Source organism: Sinocyclocheilus anshuiensis, unplaced genomic scaffold, assembly GCF_001515605.1.
Source record: "Sinocyclocheilus anshuiensis isolate Anshui unplaced genomic scaffold, SAMN03320099.WGS_v1.1 scaffold1597, whole genome shotgun sequence".
NCBI classification, from domain to species: Eukaryota; Metazoa; Chordata; class Actinopteri; order Cypriniformes; family Cyprinidae; genus Sinocyclocheilus; species Sinocyclocheilus anshuiensis.
This window is the reverse complement of record NW_015536587.1, coordinates 61,487-82,927: the sequence shown is the minus strand read 5'-3', so window position 1 is coordinate 82,927 and position 21,441 is coordinate 61,487. Positions and strand designations below refer to the sequence as shown.

The following is a 21,441-nucleotide window of genomic DNA, read 5'->3' as shown; positions in this document are numbered from 1 at the left end:
CACATTTCATTACACCAAATACACAAAATAATGTTCTTTTTAGCAACATCATATGACCCCTTTAATCATGTCGCAATCACTTTTTACTTTCAAATTACTAGCACATAAGAGCTTTCTGGAGAAAAGAGACACTGAAATGAAGTAGCCACATACTTTTGTTTTGTTATTTCTAACATAAATAATGTAGCTCGCTAAGCTACATGCTAGCAGATATACTAACATCTAGTAAGTTTCTATAACTTTGCACAATGCTGAACAAAAGTCACAATTCGAAAATTTTCACGTTAAAAAAATGCTGATTTCCTTGAAACTGATTTACAACAAACTGCAGTTTGCTAGCCATATCCAAATATGTCACTTTCTGAACGACCATCCCAGAGCCACAGAAACAAACAAAAAGCCATCATGACAAGCAGGATATGGAGATATTACACCTCCCCTAACATCTACTTATAGAGTCTGTGACCACTAATGGTCTCCTCTTTGCAACCATGTGTTCTATCATTTGATCTCATTTGGCTAACAATAAAAGAGCCAATTAAAGCATAACCACATTACTTTGTTAATAAAGCAGACAGATTGACTCAAGGGAACATTTCATTGGCAGTTAATTTTGCACAGTGGTAGTCTCGAACCCACTGAGCCAATGTGTAGCAATAAAAGCCGTTATACTGCTGCCAATTCCCACTCACAGCTGCATTCAGCTCTAAAACCAATGGATAGTGGCTTGCTAAAGCCAGGCAGACACTCTCTGAAGAGAAATAGAGAGATTTGCAATTCTGCTGCTACCTCTGAGAGTTGGGGAAAGGTCCATTTTTTTAATGAACAATGGAACAATGACAGCACTCTTTCAACGAAAAGGTCAACTTTAGGTCACTGGTGGTTGTGAAGTGCTACGATTCTTGGAGTTAAGCTAAAAACGAATGGCAACAAGAGAATTAGCATGTTTGCGTACCTCTAAAGAAGGACTTCAGCAGTTATACACTTGCCTACAACAAATCTGACAAAGACGCCCCATTGTCTCAGAGTCAGTATAAAGCTATCAAGCATGAATCAATGAAACTTAAGCCTGTCACGGCATTGCTGGCTTGACCTTGAGTGATAAACATGCGTGTCTATCTGCACAGGCTGTATCCTCATATAAAGCAGTGTGTGAACAAGGACTCTGTGCGGCAGACTGACATTTTGTCAATACTGTATTGGCATTCCACTTAACCCCTGGAGACAGAGGGATTATTATGTTGTTTCAGGGTGGTAAATGGGTTGTTTGAGCTATTATTTTTCTAGAAGGTCCACTCTCTCAGACTCCATATTATGTTATTTATGTCCCTGTGTGTGCTGCACTAATTTAATCGACTGTTTTGGTGCTTTAGTGATGCTAAAAACCTAGTATTTTCCCCACATGTGTGTTGATGCATATTAAATTTAACATTACGCCTGAAGCACACAGTTTCACATTTATGTTGGTGGCCCTACTTTTGAAATGCATCAACATTAAAGCAAATAAACTATGAGAATTAATTTAAAAATGTAATTAAAGATATGTTCTGTCAATAAAAACCATCATACAGACCAGGCTTTCATCTGTAACACAACATTGAACATTAATAGCAGTACCAGTGTTTAGTGGTTTAGTGGATCGATTTTTTAAGCATAGCCTTTCCTAATTCTTTATAATTAGTCAGTAATGCAATAAAAATCATGTTTATTGATAATACCTTGTTTAAATATTCATATTCATAAATGGGCACATTTTGCAATCATTGTAGGATATTGATTAATAAAAATGTTTATATGAAAGTATTTACTATAATTAATAACTATTAATAACGATTTACTATTTGAAATATTATGTAATTATATTATCGTCGTTATTATTTTTATTATTTAAAACGATTTTAAATACAATTTAATAATAAATTATTGTAAATGTTTTATAATCATATTTAAATGTTATTTAATCAAAATACTATGTATTATTATTTCAAATCGTTTGCCATTTAAAATATTATTTAATATTTTAACAATATATAATAATATGCAAATTATATTTAATACTTAATATTAGTTTTAAAACAATTCACTCTTTTTTTCTTGATAACATTTAATTGAATGCCTTGTAAAGCATGTTTATTAAGCAAATTAAATTCAAATGATATTAACAGATTTATTTATTCAGATCAACATTAATACATTAAATGGTGCTACAATGAAAATTATGCTTTTTGATAATGCCCAACATATTCATATTCAAAACAAGGCAATAAAACAGGCATATTTTGCAATCACTGTAGGATATTCATTATTAATAATAATAATAATATTTTATATAAAATTATTTACTATACTTAATAATTAACTTAATAATTAATTATTTGAAATGTTGTTATATTATTATTATTACTATTATTATTTAAAACTATTGACTATTTAAAATGCATTTTAATAACAAAATCAATTATTTAAAGTATTTTAGAATCATATTTAAATGTTGTTTAATCAAAATTCTATTTATTATTATTTAAAACTGTTTGCATTAAAAATATTTCATACTTAAACAATATATAATATGTAAATTATTATTTAATACTAATATTAATTTTGTTGTTTAAAACAATTTACTATTTAAATTTTTTCTTGTTAAGATTTGATGGAATGCCTTGCAATGCATGTTTATTAAGCAAATTAAATGAGCATTATTTATTCATATCAACATTAATACCTTAAATTGTGCTACTGTCCTAACAAGACAGTCAGACTGGCCAAAACAGAATTGCTTCAGTTGTCTGTTGTCATCGAATGTCTAGTTATGAAGATCAGTTACATCTTCACATCATAGCACATGGCCGTCCAGCCATTTGTGATAAATGATGCTTGAAAAGCACTTAGATCAGTCACCGTTAAAAATCTGGCTGCGAGCTCGCTGGTACAACTTCATTTCCAAGGGTTAATATGACATGCCCTCTCCAAAACAATGAGAGTTTAAGCACATATTCCTGTCACTCCAGAACCTTGGCTCTTTGATGAAGTGATCGATGGGGCAGGTTGATGCAGATATGTTATACGGACACATACATCTTGATGTGATTATTTTTGTGGCCCCATAATTCAGTGAGAGCATGTCATCTATTTAGGTCTTCCCATGATACCGCTCTCTAGCAAGCCATTCAGTGACAACAGATAAGGCCCGGCGTCGCTGCTAATACTAATCCATTATCTGTCCAGAACGGGAAAAAATTCATTTACTCACCCTCAAATCGTTCCAGTGGGAGATTATAAGTTAATAACTTAAATTTCAACCTGTTCCTAACAATCCTATGACTTCAGAAGAGTTGAAACAGCACACAAGTCATATGGACCAGTGTTATGGTACATTTGAGTCATTTTCGGAGCTAACCTTTTAGACCTTAGTCAAGGTAGTATGGAAGCTTGTTTCCACAACGGGATTAGTTGTGGAAACAAGTATATATAAAAGTAATTGTAACTTTTTATCTCACAATTTGGACTTTGTATCTTGCAATTCTGAGAAAAATTCAGAATTGCGAGATATAAACTAAGAATTGCATACTGTATAAATTCTGACTTTAGGTTTATATCTCGCAATTCTGACTTTTTTTCCTCAGAATTATGATTTTATATTTTGAAATTCTGACTTTTTTCTCTGAATTCTGAGTTTACATGTACATCTCGCAATTGTCTTGTTGTTTCCGCCACAGAATACAAAAATAAAAAAAGCTAATTGCAACAATTTATCTCACAATTCTGACTTTATTTCTTGCAATTGCACATTTATATCTCACCAATTGGACTTTTTTCTCAGAATTGAGTCGACATCCCACAATTATGACGTTTTTTTTTTTTTTCAGAATTGCAATAAAAAGTTTGATATAAATTTTGAATTATGAGAGAAAAAAGTCCAAATTGTGATATGCAAAGTCACAATTACTTTTTTATCCCATGGCAGAAACAAGCTTCCATCGGGTAGCGGCATATACAATTTTTGACAGGAATGAAAATGACTCTTTGAGGTGCGTTCAATAGATTTGACTGTTTTCGTGATTGTTCTGAAACGCCCTTCTGAAAAAAATATTCAATAGACAAAAACTCCATAAAACAGTTCAGAAAGTTGTGAAAATTACATGATCAATGACATTTATACAGTGTGTGCCATTATAAACACTGTAAGTCACAGCCTCATTTTCATGTGTTAAATTCAATATGGCGTCTAACCTGATTAAACTCTACAGACGTGGACTGACATGAGTGAGTAAATAATGAATTATTTACATTTTTGTGTGAACAACTTCTTTAATACGTAAAGACAATGAATACATGGGTGTTTTTGTGAGTATACAAATAGAAAACTGCTAAAAAAAATAATGTAAATAAGCTATATGTGCGCACGTCAACGGAGTGCAGAACGTGAAAGTTAATATGTGACTATTCAGAGGTCGTACGGTTTGTTCCATCCATCTTTCAGTCAAATTTTCTTTTTTTCCCCAGATCATCTGTGCCTAAAGCAGGAGGAATGGTGTCTGGAGAAAGTCTATCCTCCACAAAAAAAGGAGAAATATTGTCTTTTAACAGCCACATGAAAGGAGAGATGCTGTGAGCCACTTCAGCACGACAGAATAGCCTGCGGGGATTTAAACAGAGCGAGAAGCGTCTCGGGCAGATAGGATGCTGTCACGTACACCGCGCAAACTCGCCGTTTATGTGGGAATTATAAGCAAATAGTTATTATTTTCATGAAATGGAGCATTTCCATTCTAACTAGGGCTAGGAATGTTAAAATATTGAAAAATCTATTAAACATTAAATGTTGAATACTTGCTACATCTGTCTCCAGCTAATTGAGTTGCAACCAAGAATGTTAGGACTCAGGAGAATAATTTGTCGGTGCAAAAACATCGAATGGTCCAATTTATTGCTCGCTGCAGGCTGCGGAGTTCCAACAGGCTTTGATCAACCTTTTTAGGTCAGTATCACTTGAAATACAGAGGTCTCAGTAACCACAGAGAAAATATTTCATATTTCTCTTCTTTTTTTTCTTTTAAAGAAAGCGAGAAGGAAGTATTTTTGTAGTTGTCGGGTTGGTTGTGAGGGAGATGCTAAATTCTTTATGGGACAGGAAAAGCAGGATAACGATGTAGATTCGCCGGTGTTGTTTATTCGCCGGTAATCGGTTAAACATTTATGATAGCGAACGCAATTATAAGTTTAGCTGCAACACCATCAAATTCCGTCCCCTGCTGAATAGATCAGCGGTTGTCAATAGGCCTTTTCCACACAGCTCAAACAGAGCTTGTGCTTATATCCTGAGAATTTTGAAGTCAAAGCAAGGAAACATCAAACGGGAGGCACTGCCAGCTCGCACGTCCGAGTTGTGTTTCTGACTGACAGACAAACCGCTGAGATGGATTGGAACAAATGGTGCTTTTTTTCTTGTTTTTTCCCCAGATCTTGTTCATAGGGACTTTGTTCAATTCCTGTGTATTTATATTCATATTTATATTTAATTTCACTTTGCATTTGCCATGTCAAGCTCTTAAAATAACTACAATTTATGATGAATCAATATTATGAGGGTAATATTCCATTGACGATAACTGTCAAAGAGGATTGTGTTGGTGTGTTCAAAAGAGAGAAAAAGGAGAGCATTTGAATCAGTAAACATTTAATCAGCGAGTCAATTTTACGATTTTAAAAAAGTAATTGTGATTTTTTAATCCCACAATCCGAACTTTTATTCTTGCAATTCTGAGAGAAAACATAGAATTGTGAGATATAAACTCAGAATTCTGACTTTTTTTCCCCTCAAAATTCTGAGTTGACATCTCACAATTCTAAAAAAAAAAAAAAAGTCGAAACTGTGAGATATAAAGTTATAACTGTAAGAAAAAAGTCTGAATCGGAAGATAAAATGTCGCTATTACTTTTTATTTATTAATTTTTGACCCTGTGGTGGAAACAAGCTTTTATAGAATAGATTTGACGTGGTGAACTGAATTAAACAATCAAATAATTAATACTAAATATCAATACAATTGCGATTGATACTGCTTTCATTCAACGCTTAAGTGAAGCTAATATCAAGTAACTCACAGTTTTTCTCAGAAATTTTTATATTTTGCCCTGATAATAAAAATAGTTCCAAGCAAAGCCACATTTGCCAATGCTTCTCAATAGCGGTGTTTCATTCCTCCAAGAATCAGTACTTTTAAACTAATTGGTTAAATGAATGATTCAATGGTTCATTCATAATACAGTCACTCGCTTTGTTCCAGAATGAATCAGAGGTTTTGAACCGAATGATTCAATGAATCGATTCGACCATATACTGGTGTAATGATTTAATGCAGACTGTTATTTAAGAACTTTTAAGAAAGTTTTTATAACCACAAATTTATGCTTTTAGATGAAATGCTAGTTGTTATATCTTTACTGCCCCATCTATTTTAATGGCACTTATTGTAATACTAGAAACAATCATTTATTGCTTTATAAGGTACAAGACACAGTCCATTGTTCTCCATGCTGACCATACACTATCAGTTTAACCTTGAAGATGTGGCAAGGTGCCATCCTTCCTAGGCTTCTGCCCTGATCCCATTCATTATCACTCATTCAATGATCCCTCGGGTCACAGGGCTAGAGATTTTAATTACGGAGCCATAAATGGAAGAATTAAAGAGTGCATTTATAAAAAGCTGAATGTGTGCAATGAAGATTTTGGACGGCAAAGCTGAAGTGGTCTGCTCTGGTCGTTAGTTTTGTAAAAGTGAAGCCTGGTCATCTATATCTGGGCCGTCTGCAGCCGTCTTTAAGATGCAAACACTACTATTTTTCTGCTTTATGAGCTTGTCTGAAAATACTACACTGTAACATGCAATGCCACACTTCACCTTAGTAGTAAAATCTGGCTTAAGGTTTATATCCAGCCTGGGCTGTAAATTACTATAAGATTCAGTGCTATGGTAAAAGGAACAATCTGGGATGTGAGTCATTTGATCCTCGGCAGCCACCGTAGAACAGCACAGAATGTGACTCTTAACATAATAAAATAAACACCTAGCAATTAATTTACAGTCAGAACAGTTTAATCTTACAGTTAATATTATAGTTTATAATATTAAGTGTAATAAATGTAGCTATATTTTTTATAAAGATGGCATGTATTAGTGCTATTTTGATTCTGTAATGAGAATTTTTATTCATTAAATTTCGTTATAAAACTCATTAAAGTTCATTAGCTTAACTCACTTCATAACCAATAAAAACATAAATGCACAGCACATTTGCCATAAACTGAACATATGTTTTTTTCTAATTTCGCATAACGCTTCATATCATTTAAAAAAAAAATCTAATTTTTAAACTACATACAAAATGCGATAATTGCTATTACTTTTAATATAATATATCAAATACTTTAGGGGGCAAACACTTTTTCACACAGGGCCATGTAGTTTTGGATTTTGTTTTCCCTTAATAATAAAAACCTTCATTTAAAAACTGCATGTTGTGTTCACTTGTGTTATCTTTTACTAATATTTAAATTTGTTTGATGATCTGAAACATTAAAGTGTGACAAACATGCAAAAAAATAAGAAATCAGGAAGGGGGCCAACACTTTTTCACACCACTGTATATATATGTATATAATTTCTCGCATATCTTTTTAAAGTAAAACCAATACTTCTTGTCATTCATGATAAGCATAATGTACAGTCAGCTGGTCATTATAACAAAATTAATTTCGCAATAATGACAAGCCAACTTAAAATTAACAGCTAGAATTTTATATACTGAATCAAAATAACGACAGCATATCTGTTCTTTCTTAAAATCAAGTCCAGCATCCACAGATGGATGATTCCTGAAACAAGGATGGAGAATAAGCCGAGCTGTAAGTGTGCAAGAGGGCCCCGATTTTACACGAGAACCATGACAACGCTAACAAAACGTGAAGGGCTGTCCTCCTCATGGGGGCGAGACGCCCACCCCAGCATAGGGAAATAAACGCGCTCACTCCGGACTGCCCCGCACATCAGTCACGGGGGTAATGATCTTCGACTGCGGACAGGGTTATAGCGATGGCACCGATCGCTCTGCCTCGTAGCCCCACCGGCAGCACGGGCCCCTAGATACAGCACGCTGTCAGCAGATAGACACGCTCTGATGTATGGGCCGTGTAGGTCACTGAGATTAGTGTCACAACCTTCAGTACATGTTATAATAGAGTTTAACATGGGTGTCATTGCATTACTTTTGTCAAGGGCCAGTGCAGGACAGTTACATGCAATGATTAGTGTAAATAAAAAATCAATCTAGGTTTTGAGGATGATGACCTGTAATAGAGAGCCATTAAAATTATTTTCAGCTTCTGGAATGCCAATAAATGTCCATCGGAAACAAAGAAAGAAGACATTTTTAGGGATATTTCAACTGAAAATGAACAAATAGAAGAATCGCGGAGCTCAGCGTCCTGGCTGCCATTTGCGGCGCCATCATGAATAGAGAAAAAAAAATAAATAAATAATGATTTAATCATTATTTACTCACGTTCATTTTGTTCCGAATTTTTTTATTTTCTTCCGTGGAACACAAATGGAGATGTTGTGACAACTGTTCACGCTGCTCTTTTCTATATAATGAAAGTGAATGGGGACTAGATGGAGCTTCAGAAATGACAAAAAAGCTGCATAGAAGAAGTCAATAAGCACACACAAGCAGAATCACACACGCAGAGAGCTCCTCCACTCAATTATTTTGTAGTATGATAATTAACCAATTCACTATGCATGGCCAATTCTCAAAGGCGTCTTTGAACTAATTGTTCTCATTGACTCTATTAATTATTTGTTTGCTGATTTAATTATTTTCAGATCTGGAAAAATGGAAATTAAACAAGAGGCCAATGAGTGTTGCAAGAAAATAAAAACTCAAAAACAGCTATACGAATGATGTACTTTGAATGATCACATTGAACTCTTTTCAAATAGAATGAAAGTCAACATAAAAACATTTATAGATCTCTAAAATGTGATTGCCAAGCCAATATCTTATTTTAGGAAATATAATATGGTGCCACAACAATCTCTGAGTTAAAAGAATAAGAACATATGGTAACACTTTACAATAAGGTTCCATTTGTTAACTATATTTAATGAATTAACTAACATAACTAACAATGAGCAATACATTTATTACAGCATTTATTCATCTTTTTTAACGTTAGTTAATAAAAATACAACTGTTAGTCAATGTTAGCTCAGGTCCATTAAATAACATTAAAATATACAACTTTTGATTTTAATAATGCTTTAGTAAATGTTGGAATCAACATTAACTTAGATTAATAAATGCTTTAGAAGTTTTTTTCATTGTTAGTTTATGTTAACTTATGTAGTTAACTAATGTTTACAAATGGAACAAATGGAAGTGTTACCGAAAATGTTTATTTGTGATATACGGAAAATGGTATACATTTATTGTACATTTATTTAATACTAGAAATGGTCCGTTTAGCCCAAATTGAACTGAACTGCACTAAATTAACTTGTTATTTAAATATTACTGCTGCCAGATTCCATCTACTCTATTCCATTCCAATTGGACTACTCTCAATATTGTATATTTTATGTTAAATATATTGTATTTTCAATGTGTTATTTGCTGTTTCTTGTAATTGTGAAATTTGCTAGTGATTTATGAGTCAAAATTATTTAATTAATTAAAATTAAACATTCTTTAATTATACACCAATTTTCAGTGTATATAACAGTCGTTCGCAACCCAAAATAGGGTCACAGGCCTGTCCTGGAGAAAATCAATGCTAAATCATATAATCATGCAGAGTAGGAAAATAAATATGCTTATAAACTTAAAAAAAAAAAAAAAACATAAAAGGGATGAAAATGTTTCTGTGTGTTGTTTTCAACAATTCCCAATTCAGCCTGCATCATGTTAATACCTTTGCTTATGATTTGATCTATATTTATTGTAATATTAAAATATAATACTAATACCAAAGTTTGATTATAACAATATTGATAAGCAGTTCTCAAAGCAAAATCCGGGGCTTGAAACTTTACCAATAAATGTGAATTCTATTTCTTACACTGATTTTGCTTAAATTTGGTCTCTTATCTGGAAATAATGTCAGTTCAAATGTGCTCCTGTAAACAACAATATTAACAAGTTCATTGAATCCTGAACTCTTCCTGGTTTTTATTTGTCCTAGCTGGAGGCCGGTCCTCTGGCATAAACCATCATCTCTCCCTCTCGTCAATGCCAGCGTCCTGCCCTCCACTTGTACCAGACCAGTCGACACATTAAATCGTGACTAGCCCATGGCATCCATCCAACCGCTCTGAACAAAAAGCTTAAGCTTATATTTCCCTGCAACGTGCCAGCCCACGCATACTGACCGTGCCCCCATAACGACCGGCATATGGAAAACAAATTGCGAGGCTGGGATCAGACACCACCCGGATGTTTAAGGCCTCGTGGCAGCCCACCCGACAACTCCCACTATTATTTATCATGCTGTTTTAAATGTTTTTCTAATTTGTTTCCCCTAAATATTTCATCGTCCCCTTAAATATTCATTTAACTTCTTCTGCTTTTGAATTTTTTACCTGTTTCTCTTTCTCTACGCGTCTTTCTCGGGCTCAGCAATCATAAATAATTATGCATGTGCTCCTAGAAACAGACTGCATAAATCATGCACATGAATTCTTTTTTGTCTTTTCTCATTAAGACGTGTACTTCAACTAGCCTAAATACTTCCCACTGCCCCACTTGTGGAAATTGGATGCTCAATCCAGCAATATCAGCGCTTAGATGGGTTTAGCCTCTTGGTAGGCTATTACACCAATTTTGTTACCGTTCTATGCGGTCATCTTGAATGATGCTTTGTTAGTGCAGCCGTTTTAAACTCTCGCTAACTTGTAAACATTTAGGCAATTATCTTTTCTGAAATCCAACTGAGTGGCTCTTTCATGCCAGCCGAAGCAGGGAAATATGTTTGCGCAATAGCTTCCTTGTTATGTCCTCATAAATGTAGAACTCACTTCATCTCGTCGCGCTCCACAAGAGGAAAACATCAAACATCTCGCGCCCCGACTCAGGAAAAAGAAAGGTTGCGTTTGAAACATTCACAACACCGACGGAGAGAAAGCGAATCAGCTACGCAGCCCGGAGGTCAACCGAATCAAATCCCGTTGAACACACTCCTGATCACACACAGGATTCCAAATGTTTGAGGAGGTTATTTCTGAGGAACGAGTGTATTTTAGCTCATTTGCATACAGGCAAATCAATATTTTATTCTTCCTTTTAGTCGCTGTAAAGTTTTTTACTCTTGTCACACCATCTGTAAGAAGGCACAAATACCTCAGTCCATCTGTATGGAGAAAATAGACATTTTTATTATCAACCAGACAACAAACATTTGATAATTAGAAAAGAGGAAAAGTATAAAACAACCTATTTAATGAGTTATTAAGCAAATTTACTCTAGTTAATGAGAAGTCCAATGACTAACCGTCATTTTCATAGTGGAGATATGCACATTTTGTGCACAAATTCTCACATCAAAGTCAGCATCTGGTCTTTATTTGTGTATAACGCCTGAACGGAGCCATCGGCAAACATCTCGGCAAGCAGAAACAAAAAGGTACTGTAAACTTTGAATATTGTGGGATTATCTGTTACTTAATGAGGCCGTTCGATCAGACAGAGCAAATAGCAGTATGCTAATTAGTGATTATACTCAATGATCCTGAGCACACATCGCAGATATCTGTGGTATTACGGAGCAGTTCATATTATCAGTCACATTATCAGTCTCCTATAGCCAGAAGCTATCAGGCACAGTGCGTCCATATCCGGATAAACCATGGTAAAATCAGTGCAACTTCTGAAAATATCTCTGTATTTTACATTGTGTCTATTTTGCATTTTAGATTTTAGTGGTATGCAGTCACAAACCTGTAAGCTCTGTACATTTTCTTTGTTCTGTCACAAAATTAGTGAAAGCTCAGAGTCCTCTCTCATTTGCATACACTAATTGCTCATTCTCATCATGCAGTATGAAGTAACCTCATTTGATAATAAGACAAGACCAATAAATCATGGACTTCATCATTAAATGAATCCCTTCCTGGGGGAATATTGATTGTTTTATCTAATTGTTTAAAAAAAGAAGAAAAGAAAAAAGAAAACTAAAAATATTTATAGCCCTGTGCCATTTATAATGATTAATAAATTATTTACATAATTATAGTTTATAATAAAAGTCTTTGTAATTGTAATTATATTTGTAGGTGTTTGCTCATAATTGCTCATTCTGAAAATGCACATTTCAGTGGTTTTTATTTGATATTTTGAAAAAATGAATTGCAGAATATTTTAACATCAAACATTTTGACATCTCAAAATCATTTTAGAGATGTTTATTTCTCTCTCTAAATATACAGACAGCATTTTTAAACTAGTGTGTTAAAATTTAAGCCTACAGCAACACAGCCTGAAGAACTGCTTGTTTTATTATGTATAACTGTCTCTTTTTTATGCTGCCTTTTTTAGGATTGGAAATGTGTTTAAGCAAGCAATCAACATTTTAGATGTTTCATATTATGTTATAATTATATGCATTGCATTAAGTTAGCATTGTTATTAAAATCACCTAAAATCATCTATCTATCTATCTATCTATCTATCTATCTATCTATCTATCTTCATTCTTGACTAAAGTCTATGTTGTTGAAAACCACAGACTGGCATGAAAACGTCTCTGCTTTAGACATCTCAGATTTGCATTCTGCATCACTAAAACATCAATGACTTATTATAATCATGTGTATTGAAGTAATCAAAATCAAGTAGTAATCAAGTAAATACAGTCTTATAAAAATTAATTTGTGGGGAAAAAATTAACTTCCATGTTCTACCATATTTTGGAGTATAAAAACATTAATCTAAAAAAATATTCATTGTGATTTCATTCTTGACACTGAATCATTAATCTTCAATTATTAGGAAGGTTCTTCTATTCAGAGATTAATTACTGAAAGAGCTCATCTAATATAGTGTTCTGTCGCCACCTAGTGTATAGATCAATACTTGACAGCCTTATGTTATTACATCTATTCATTTGACTAGTTAGGTCAGAATCATACATCTACTGTCGGTTGCGTACATTGGTGTTTCCTTAACTATGGACAATTTTCGCCCTGAGATCTTAAAAAAAAAAAAAAAAACTAACTATTTATTTTGTCTGCTAACAATATTCAACAGTGGACACATTCATCACAGAGGAATTAAGTCACTGCCATTTTTCGGAACAACAACAACAACAACAAAATCCATCCACCGTTGTCATTTCAATTACATCTCAATTTATTGAATATATATTCTCCTTAGAGTTCTTTTAAGGAAAGTCTTGCTAAGGCTAAGTTCATGACTAGCTAATGCACATAATTAAATGTAAGTTTCACACTTCCTTCCATAATTTGACAAAATGGAATAAATATTCTGTCTAAATGTGATATGTACCTTGAATTTCTTCGCACACCACGTCTCATATTTAATTGTAAGCTCTTCACGGACGCTTTTGTCGTTGGTAAAGTTCACTATTGAAAAAACTGTGATGGAATTGACGTCACAACTATGTGATTACTTAATTAACTTTAATTGTAGTTAAAGTTCTGGTAAGTTTGTGTTTTTGTCGTTTTTATTGTTTTAAAATGTCTGTATAGCTTTTCTTCGTTTTAATTTCAGTTTTAGTTTTAGTTATTCTAGAACATCAAGATAAACTAAATGAAAATGAGAAATGTTGCCCTGTCAACTAGCTGAAATAAATGTTGAAGTTACTATATTTTATTTTATTTCAGTTAACATTTATTTTATTTCAAGTAATGAAAATGTATTTTTTTGTTGTTGTTGTTGTTTAAATTAACTAGAATAAATACGTTCTTGTTAATGCACTTTTACTATTAACCTGGCATTAAATCACAGATTAGGTACTCCTTTTACAGCCATGCGTGACTTTTAAGAAAGAAACCGGCAGACTTTTATTTTGAATTAGAGCAACATTATGACAGGAAGTTGTGCGTGTTATTGAGTCAGACTTCAGCGCAGTTTACCAGAGAGTCGAGACTTCCAAAAGAAGAATGACGGCCGGTTAAAGCAACAGATGAGATGGGTCTGTGGAGTCTGTCAGCTGTTAAACCTGCCCTCTAGGCCGCTATCGACGGGTTTAAATGCTATTTCCACGCATTTCGTGTCGTTATACGCGTTAAACTGACAGCAGTTGTGCTGCAGGAAGGAAGCGGGAGAGGAAGAGGGACTGACTGCGCACTGCTGGCCCACTAAACACACACTCAACGGCGAGTTTACTTGAAAGGGCAAGATTGTTTTGCAACATACTTGATAGACACATGAATGCTCGTAATTTAAACACAATCTGTTGTAAGTATTACTATTAATCAGAGATATCAAAGACTATGTGACGTCGTTATTGTTTGAATATTAAGGGTTGTTTTCCGTGCATAGGATTGTTGTTGCGCTTTTGCGGATCGGTTAAGTTATAATCATGGCCACAGATGTAATAGCGACTGAAGAAGTCTCAAACCAGAGAGACTCGAGTGATCTGAACGCCAGCAAAAGTAATCCCGAATCAGACACACACAACCGGACATCTGAGACGCGAGAAAACAGAAATATAAGTAGCGCATTATCGTTATCATCATCGGTTCATTCTGGGGAAGAACCACCTCAGGACACCTTAGCAGGGAATTCGCCGGCGAATGGAGGCAGTGCGATCCGACCAGGAGATCCGCCGCAGGCAGCAGCGGCTCCAGACAATAGACAAAAACAAGGCGTGAGGACTTCAACTCCTGTGCGAGCGCCGCAAACACTCTCTTCACCAGCTGAACACAACGGAAGGTAATGGGGACACTGTCTGTGTCTCGAAACAAATGCTGTCTATGTAGGCAGGACACTATGTTTTAAGACTGTCACTGGCACAGTCCATGATATGCTACACTTGGGTTTCCCATGACTATTTTTGGCCATTAGTTGAGTTTTGTCGGGAGAACTATAAGTTTGGTAAACTATTATTTAGCATGAAATTAACAGCAAGAAAAACAACTAAATACATCAAATGTTTGTGTCTTTCCTTAAAGGAATAGTTCAGGCAAAAATGAACATTTGCTGAAAATGTATTCGCCCTCAGGCTGTCCAAGATGTAGATGAGTTTGTTTCTTCATGGAAACAGATTTGGAGAAATGTAGCATTACATCACTTGCTCACCAATGGATCCTCTGCAGTGAATGGGTGCCGTCAGAATGAGAGTCCAAACAGCTGAAAAAAAAACAAAAAAGTAATCCACACGACTCCAGTCCATCAGTTAACATCTTGTGAAGCGGAGAGCTGCGTGTTTGTAAGAAACAAAATTCATCATTAAGATGTTTTTAGCTTCATACCCAATATAAGTAGCGCATTATCGTTATCATCATCGGTTCATTCTGGGGAAGAACCACCTCAGGACACCTTAGCAGGGAATTCGCCGGCGAATGGAGGCAGTGCGATCCGACCAGGAGATCCGCCGCAGGCAGCAGCGGCTCCAGACAATAGACAAAAACAAGGCGTGAGGACTTCAACTCCTGTGCGAGCGCCGCAAACACTCTCTTCACCAGCTGAACACAACGGAAGGTAATGGGGACACTGTCTGTGTCTCGAAACAAATGCTGTCTATGTAGGCAGGACACTATGTTTTAAGACTGTCACTGGCACAGTCCATGATATGCTACACTTGGGTTTCCCATGACTATTTTTGGCCATTAGTTGAGTTTTGTCGGGAGAACTATAAGTTTGGTAAACTATTATTTAGCATGAAATTAACAGCAAGAAAAACAACTAAATACATCAAATGTTTGTGTCTTTCCTTAAAGGAATAGTTCAGGCAAAAATGAACATTTGCTGAAAATGTATTCGCCCTCAGGCTGTCCAAGATGTAGATGAGTTTGTTTCTTCATGGAAACAGATTTGGAGAAATGTAGCATTACATCACTTGCTCACCAATGGATCCTCTGCAGTGAATGGGTGCCGTCAGAATGAGAGTCCAAACAGCTGATAAAAAAACAAAAAAGTAATCCACACGACTCCAGTCCATCAGTTAACATCTTGTGAAGTGGAGAGCTGCGTGTTTGTAAGAAACAAAATTCATCATTAAGATGTTTTTAGCTTCATACCGTTGATTTTGGCCCATTCTTCCTCAGAGGTCTTCCACTTCTTTACTGTATTCAACAATTAAAATCACACAACAATGTAATTGTTTTGATCTAATCTGTTGAATTGATATTCTATTCATTCTATTTATTTTTTTATGACTGCCATATTTAGTTAGTGCCCCACATTTTGTACTCCACCCTGTTACTGTGTCATTTTTCTCCTGTTAAAAAGTAACGTTCCTTAATTTTGACACACCGGAAATGAAATCATTTGGACATTTTCTACGGGATGACAAGTAAATAGTATCTTAAATAATATTTTCTCAATTTTTGCATGTTGCTCACCAATGGATCCTCTGCAGTGAATGGGTGCCGTCAGAATGAGAGTCCAAACAGCTGATAAAAAAACAAAAAAGTAATCCACACGACTCCAGTCCATCAGTTAACATCTTGTGAAGTGGAGAGCTGCGTGTTTGTAAGAAACAAAATTCATCATTAAGATGTTTTTAGCTTCATACCGTTGATTTTGGCCCATTCTTCCTCAGAGGTCTTCCACTTCTTTACTGTATTCAACAATTAAAATCACACAACAATGTAATTGTTTTGATCTAATCTGTTGAATTGATATTCTATTCATTCTATTTATTTTTTTATGACTGCCATATTTAGTTAGTGCCCCACATTTTGTACTCCACCCTGTTACTGTGTCATTTTTCTCCTGTTAAAAAGTAACGTTCCTTAATTTTGACACACTGGAAATGAAATCATTTGGACATTTTCTACGGGATGACAAGTAAATAGTATCTTAAATAATATTTTCTCAATTTTTGCATGTAGTTTTGATTTCATTCGTCAGATTGAACCATTCAACTCTGTTACTAAAGTTATTGTAAGAAAAAGCATTTATTAGTAAAAGTTCTGCTAAGTTATTGTTACTAACACTAAAAAATGTTAGATGGGAAACTTGAACTAAAAAAACTTAAACGAAAATGAGAAATGTGTTCTTGACAACTAACCGAAAATAATGAGAAGATAAAAAAAAAATGACTAAAACTAAAAATAAATTAAAGCTAAATAGAAATGTAAAAAAAAAACTAATGAAAGTGACAAAAGCACATAACACAACTTTAAAATTAAAATATAAAAATACAAGCTAATTTAAAATGTTAATAAATGTTATAATATTATACAAATAATACAAAAATAAAACGTTTTTATCTGTATTTTTTTTTCAGTTTAATTGTACTATTTAATGATTATTGCTAGTAAATTATTATTATTATTATCATTAGACAAATGCAAAAAGGTGCTAACACTGAAAACCCCATATAAAATGAATAGAAAATAAATCTGACATTTCTGAAGGTTAGGAACATTTGTTTAAAAAGAAAACATTTTATTTTTGAGTTTCCGACTTTATTTGACACCCTATTCGTGAAGTGCCTTTTGTTTGTGTGCCGTTATTGTCTCTTACTGTAGGGTGTGGTGGCATGCAAAATACAGGTGATACATTCATAACGGTCTCTAGGTGTGGACAGTCTATTCAATCATCTACTCAGTCTCAGGTGTGTACACATAGTTTCTATAAATAATTCTCTGTGTGCCACTTTTATTAAGTACATTAATCAGTCTATAAGTCTGTGATTCTGCTTTATAATGACAGGATTGATTTGAGTGTTTGATCAATCCTCTATTTAAAATCTCTTTCAAAATCTTAGAAATAGTTCACCTAAGAATGAAAATTGTCATTTTGCCTACCCTCATGTCATGAATGCAAAAGACGATATTCAAAGTTGTTTTTGTTCATACGGTGAAAGTCAGTGGAGTCCAAAGTTGTTTTGGACCCCATTGACTTTAATTGTATGGACAAAAACAGATCTTCAAAGGATTCAAAAGATTTTCTTTCATGTTAATTTATGTAATAATTTAATGTCAACAAAGTGACACGAGCAAGCATGCAGTGTTGCGTCCCATGACTCGACAGCATGAACTGTTGCAGATCTCTTGTAGGGAGGGTGGCATAAAGAGTGGCAGACTTTCCCCCTGGAGGAGTATGACGGATACCACATGGATGGCATGGCAATTAGCTCCCGTCCACAGTTAACCAGTGTCTCACATCTGAGCACCAGCCTCTCTTTAAAATTACTAAACAGCTGGTGGATGAATGACTCCTCGTTCATTAAAATTTGAAGACATAACAGCTTGTACACACACACAAATAACAGGTTGATGGGAATAAGAGATATTTTTAGGCTATGAAATCCAGTTTTGCTTAGAAACTTGATTGAATGCGATGCAGGGTGTTTGACTGTGTTCACGATCATTTACATATATACTGATTTTTTTTTTTTTTGCATAATGATAAAATTTGTATTGTTATTCAGTAAGGTTCTATAAGTTGTTACATAAGTTATACATTTAAGTTGTATGTTATTTCACGTTAGCTATTGCGTTAGCTAATGAACAACATTTATTGATGTAGGTTAAATCTACATACATTAATTCTTTTTTAACATTCCAAGTTAAAACATTAACATAAATGAACATGATTTTTTTTATTATCATTAACATAGATTAATAAATTGTATTGTTAGTTCATGATACGTAATGCATGTAAAATGCTACTATTTTTATAAATAAAAATAAACTATAAATATTAGATGAAAAACTTTAGAAAATTAGAAATGTTGTCTTGGCAGCTAACTGGAATATAGTTTAAGTATTAAAATGACTAAAACTGAAATAAAAAATGAATGAAAATAAATGTAATGTGTATTGCAAAATCACCCAAACAAAGCTTTTAAACTATTTAGAGACATACCAAATTGTGGTGAAAGTTTTGAAAACAGCATAGAAAATGAAGATGTTACTATTTTTTCTTTTGAGGAGATAACTGGCCTACTAATGTATGAAATTGCGTACTGCATACTGTTTCACAATTTTTGCACACTAAGCAGTATGCTAGTATTCCAGTCTGAACACCGCTCATTAGGATGAATATTGTTTTTCTGAGCTTTGTGCTCTTTTGTTACTGTCTAAATTATAAATATATTCAAACGCTGAATCTAATGTTTAGTATTATTTTTTAAATTCAGTCTGTGGTCTTGAGGAGCGTCCCGCCCCAACCAATGATCTTGCTGTGAAATGACTTTAGTTCTATCAAAAATGGCATCCTAATCTGCTTCCAAGAAATAAGAGCAGGCTTGTTCTTTACGGCGAAAACACTGAACTTTGAGCACACTCCAAGAATTTCAGGCCTTTCCAGAGTCACCACCCAGATCTTTCCCCAAAGAAGGTGAAACTCTATCGCCGACTTCCATTTGTAAAAGAGCTTATCTCGTATGTAACAGAAATCATTGTATATGAAGTCCTCAGGAGTTTACATGCCTTTGTTGGAGATTTAACGCACCAAAGAGGGCCAAATGGATTTTTCTGTCGTAAGATGTGATACACCGCGTCTTAATGTGCAGTGGTCTTATTAGGCAGTTCGACGCTCTTTGCAGTCATTTCTCCGTAACTACAACAGTTGTAGCTCTGTGATGAATGACTATCAGCCAGTATCGGATTTGGACCTCTGGACTCTTTTAACTCGGATGTTTTTAGTGAGTGAATAACATGCTATGAACTAGATTTGTTTTAAAACCAAAACAGTTGGTTAATAGGTGAATTCATTTTTTTGAATTGCTTTCAGTTTTGAGCACCAGGAGTCGGTTGCTACCACAGAGGCGCGGCTGAGAATGGAAGGGGTGGAGCTAAAGGAGGAGTGGCAAGATGAGGACTTCCCAAGGTAGGATGTTGTATGTGTGTGTGGTAGTAGTGGGCGACATGACCAAAATGTTTTTTTTTTTTTTTTATTATTCATACAATAGCATTCAAGTTTGGGGTCAGAAAGATTTTTGGGGTCTGAAATAAATTAATAGTTTTATTTAGCAAGGACACATTACATTTATAAAAAGTGAAATTAGAGACTTTTACATTGTTGCAAATTTCAAGTTTCAAATAAATGCTGTTCTATCCATCCAAAATTCCTGAAAAACACTGGAATTTTCATCACAACTGTTTTCAACAATGATATTAAGAAATCTCTTGAGCAGCAAATTAGCTTAATAGAATGATTTTAATATAATATATTATATTAACATATTATAAATAAATGTATTAAAGTAAAAAGTGGATAGTTATTGCAGATTATACAATTAACAAATGAAAGGTATGCCATCTTTTTTTCTTCTTTTTTAGTTTAGAAATTAAAGAGTGAAGCTAAAATAAATATTAGAAGTTAGAAACTAAATATCCTTTTTAATGTTTATTTAATTCATAGCAGGGGAAAAATAATATAATTTTTTAATTCTTTTTTAGTTTAGAAATTAATGAGTGTCTACACTCTAAACAAATATCATTTTTAATGTTCATTTTATTCATAGCAGGGGAAAAATAATATAATTTTTTTTCAAAATTGTAAGGTTATTCATAACAAAAGAATAAGTCTGGCATCAGAGCAAAAATAGCTGCTTAATATAAAATAAACAAGTGAAAACCAAAAGAATCAAAAGAGTTATACATTTTCGATTTCAATAGGATGAGCCACGTTCAAAATAGTTGTAAAATAGCGAACTTGCATTTGTGGTGTTGTGACCACATTTTAATGGAGTAGGTTGATTGATGTTGGATTTTTTTTTTAAAGATCTGGTTTAAATGATAGCAGATTTGTAAATTATATTACAGAAAGTTTGAATGTGTTTTATTTGGGTTGCCAGGCCACTGCCAGAAGAGGAAGATATTCAACCTGATGAGGAGCTTTTCACCGGCTCTTCTGGTGAAGGAGCACCTGGTAAGCAGTAATGATACTCAAATATGTGACCCTGGACCACAAAACCAGTCTTAAGTCGCTTGGGTATATTTGTAGCAATAGCCAAAAATACATTGTATGGGTCAAAATTATAGATTTTTCTTTTATGCCAAAAATCATTAGGATATTAAGTAAAGATCATGTTCTATGAAGATATTTTGTAAATTTCCTACTGTAAATATATTAAAACAAAATTTATGATTAGTAATATGCATTGCTAAGAACTTCATTTGGACAAATTTAAAGGCGATTTTCTCAATATTTAGATTTTTTTGCACCCTTAGATTCCAGATTTTAGTTTTATATTTTAGCCAGATATTGTCCTATCCTAACAAACCATACATTAATGGA

At 34.0% G+C, this 21,441-nt stretch overlaps 1 protein-coding gene across 10 annotated transcripts in view; it reads left to right on the top strand.

Moving 5' to 3' along the window:
• Window positions 1–14,115: 14,115 nt before the first annotated feature.
• The window catches only part of bnip2 (BCL2 interacting protein 2), a 17,881-nt gene continuing 10,555 nt past the window's right edge, over window positions 14,116–21,441 (top strand). For 8 of the 10 annotated variants that reach the window (XM_016505702.1, XM_016505727.1, XM_016505736.1 and 5 more), the window contains exons 1-4: window positions 14,116–14,478; window positions 14,563–14,955; window positions 19,933–20,028; window positions 20,999–21,072. In XM_016505702.1, coding sequence (XP_016361188.1) covers window positions 14,603–14,955; window positions 19,933–20,028; window positions 20,999–21,072 — 523 coding nt within the window. In that variant the 5' untranslated portion in view covers window positions 14,116–14,478; window positions 14,563–14,602. The other 2 variants (XM_016505693.1, XM_016505744.1) reach the window with 2 other exon arrangements.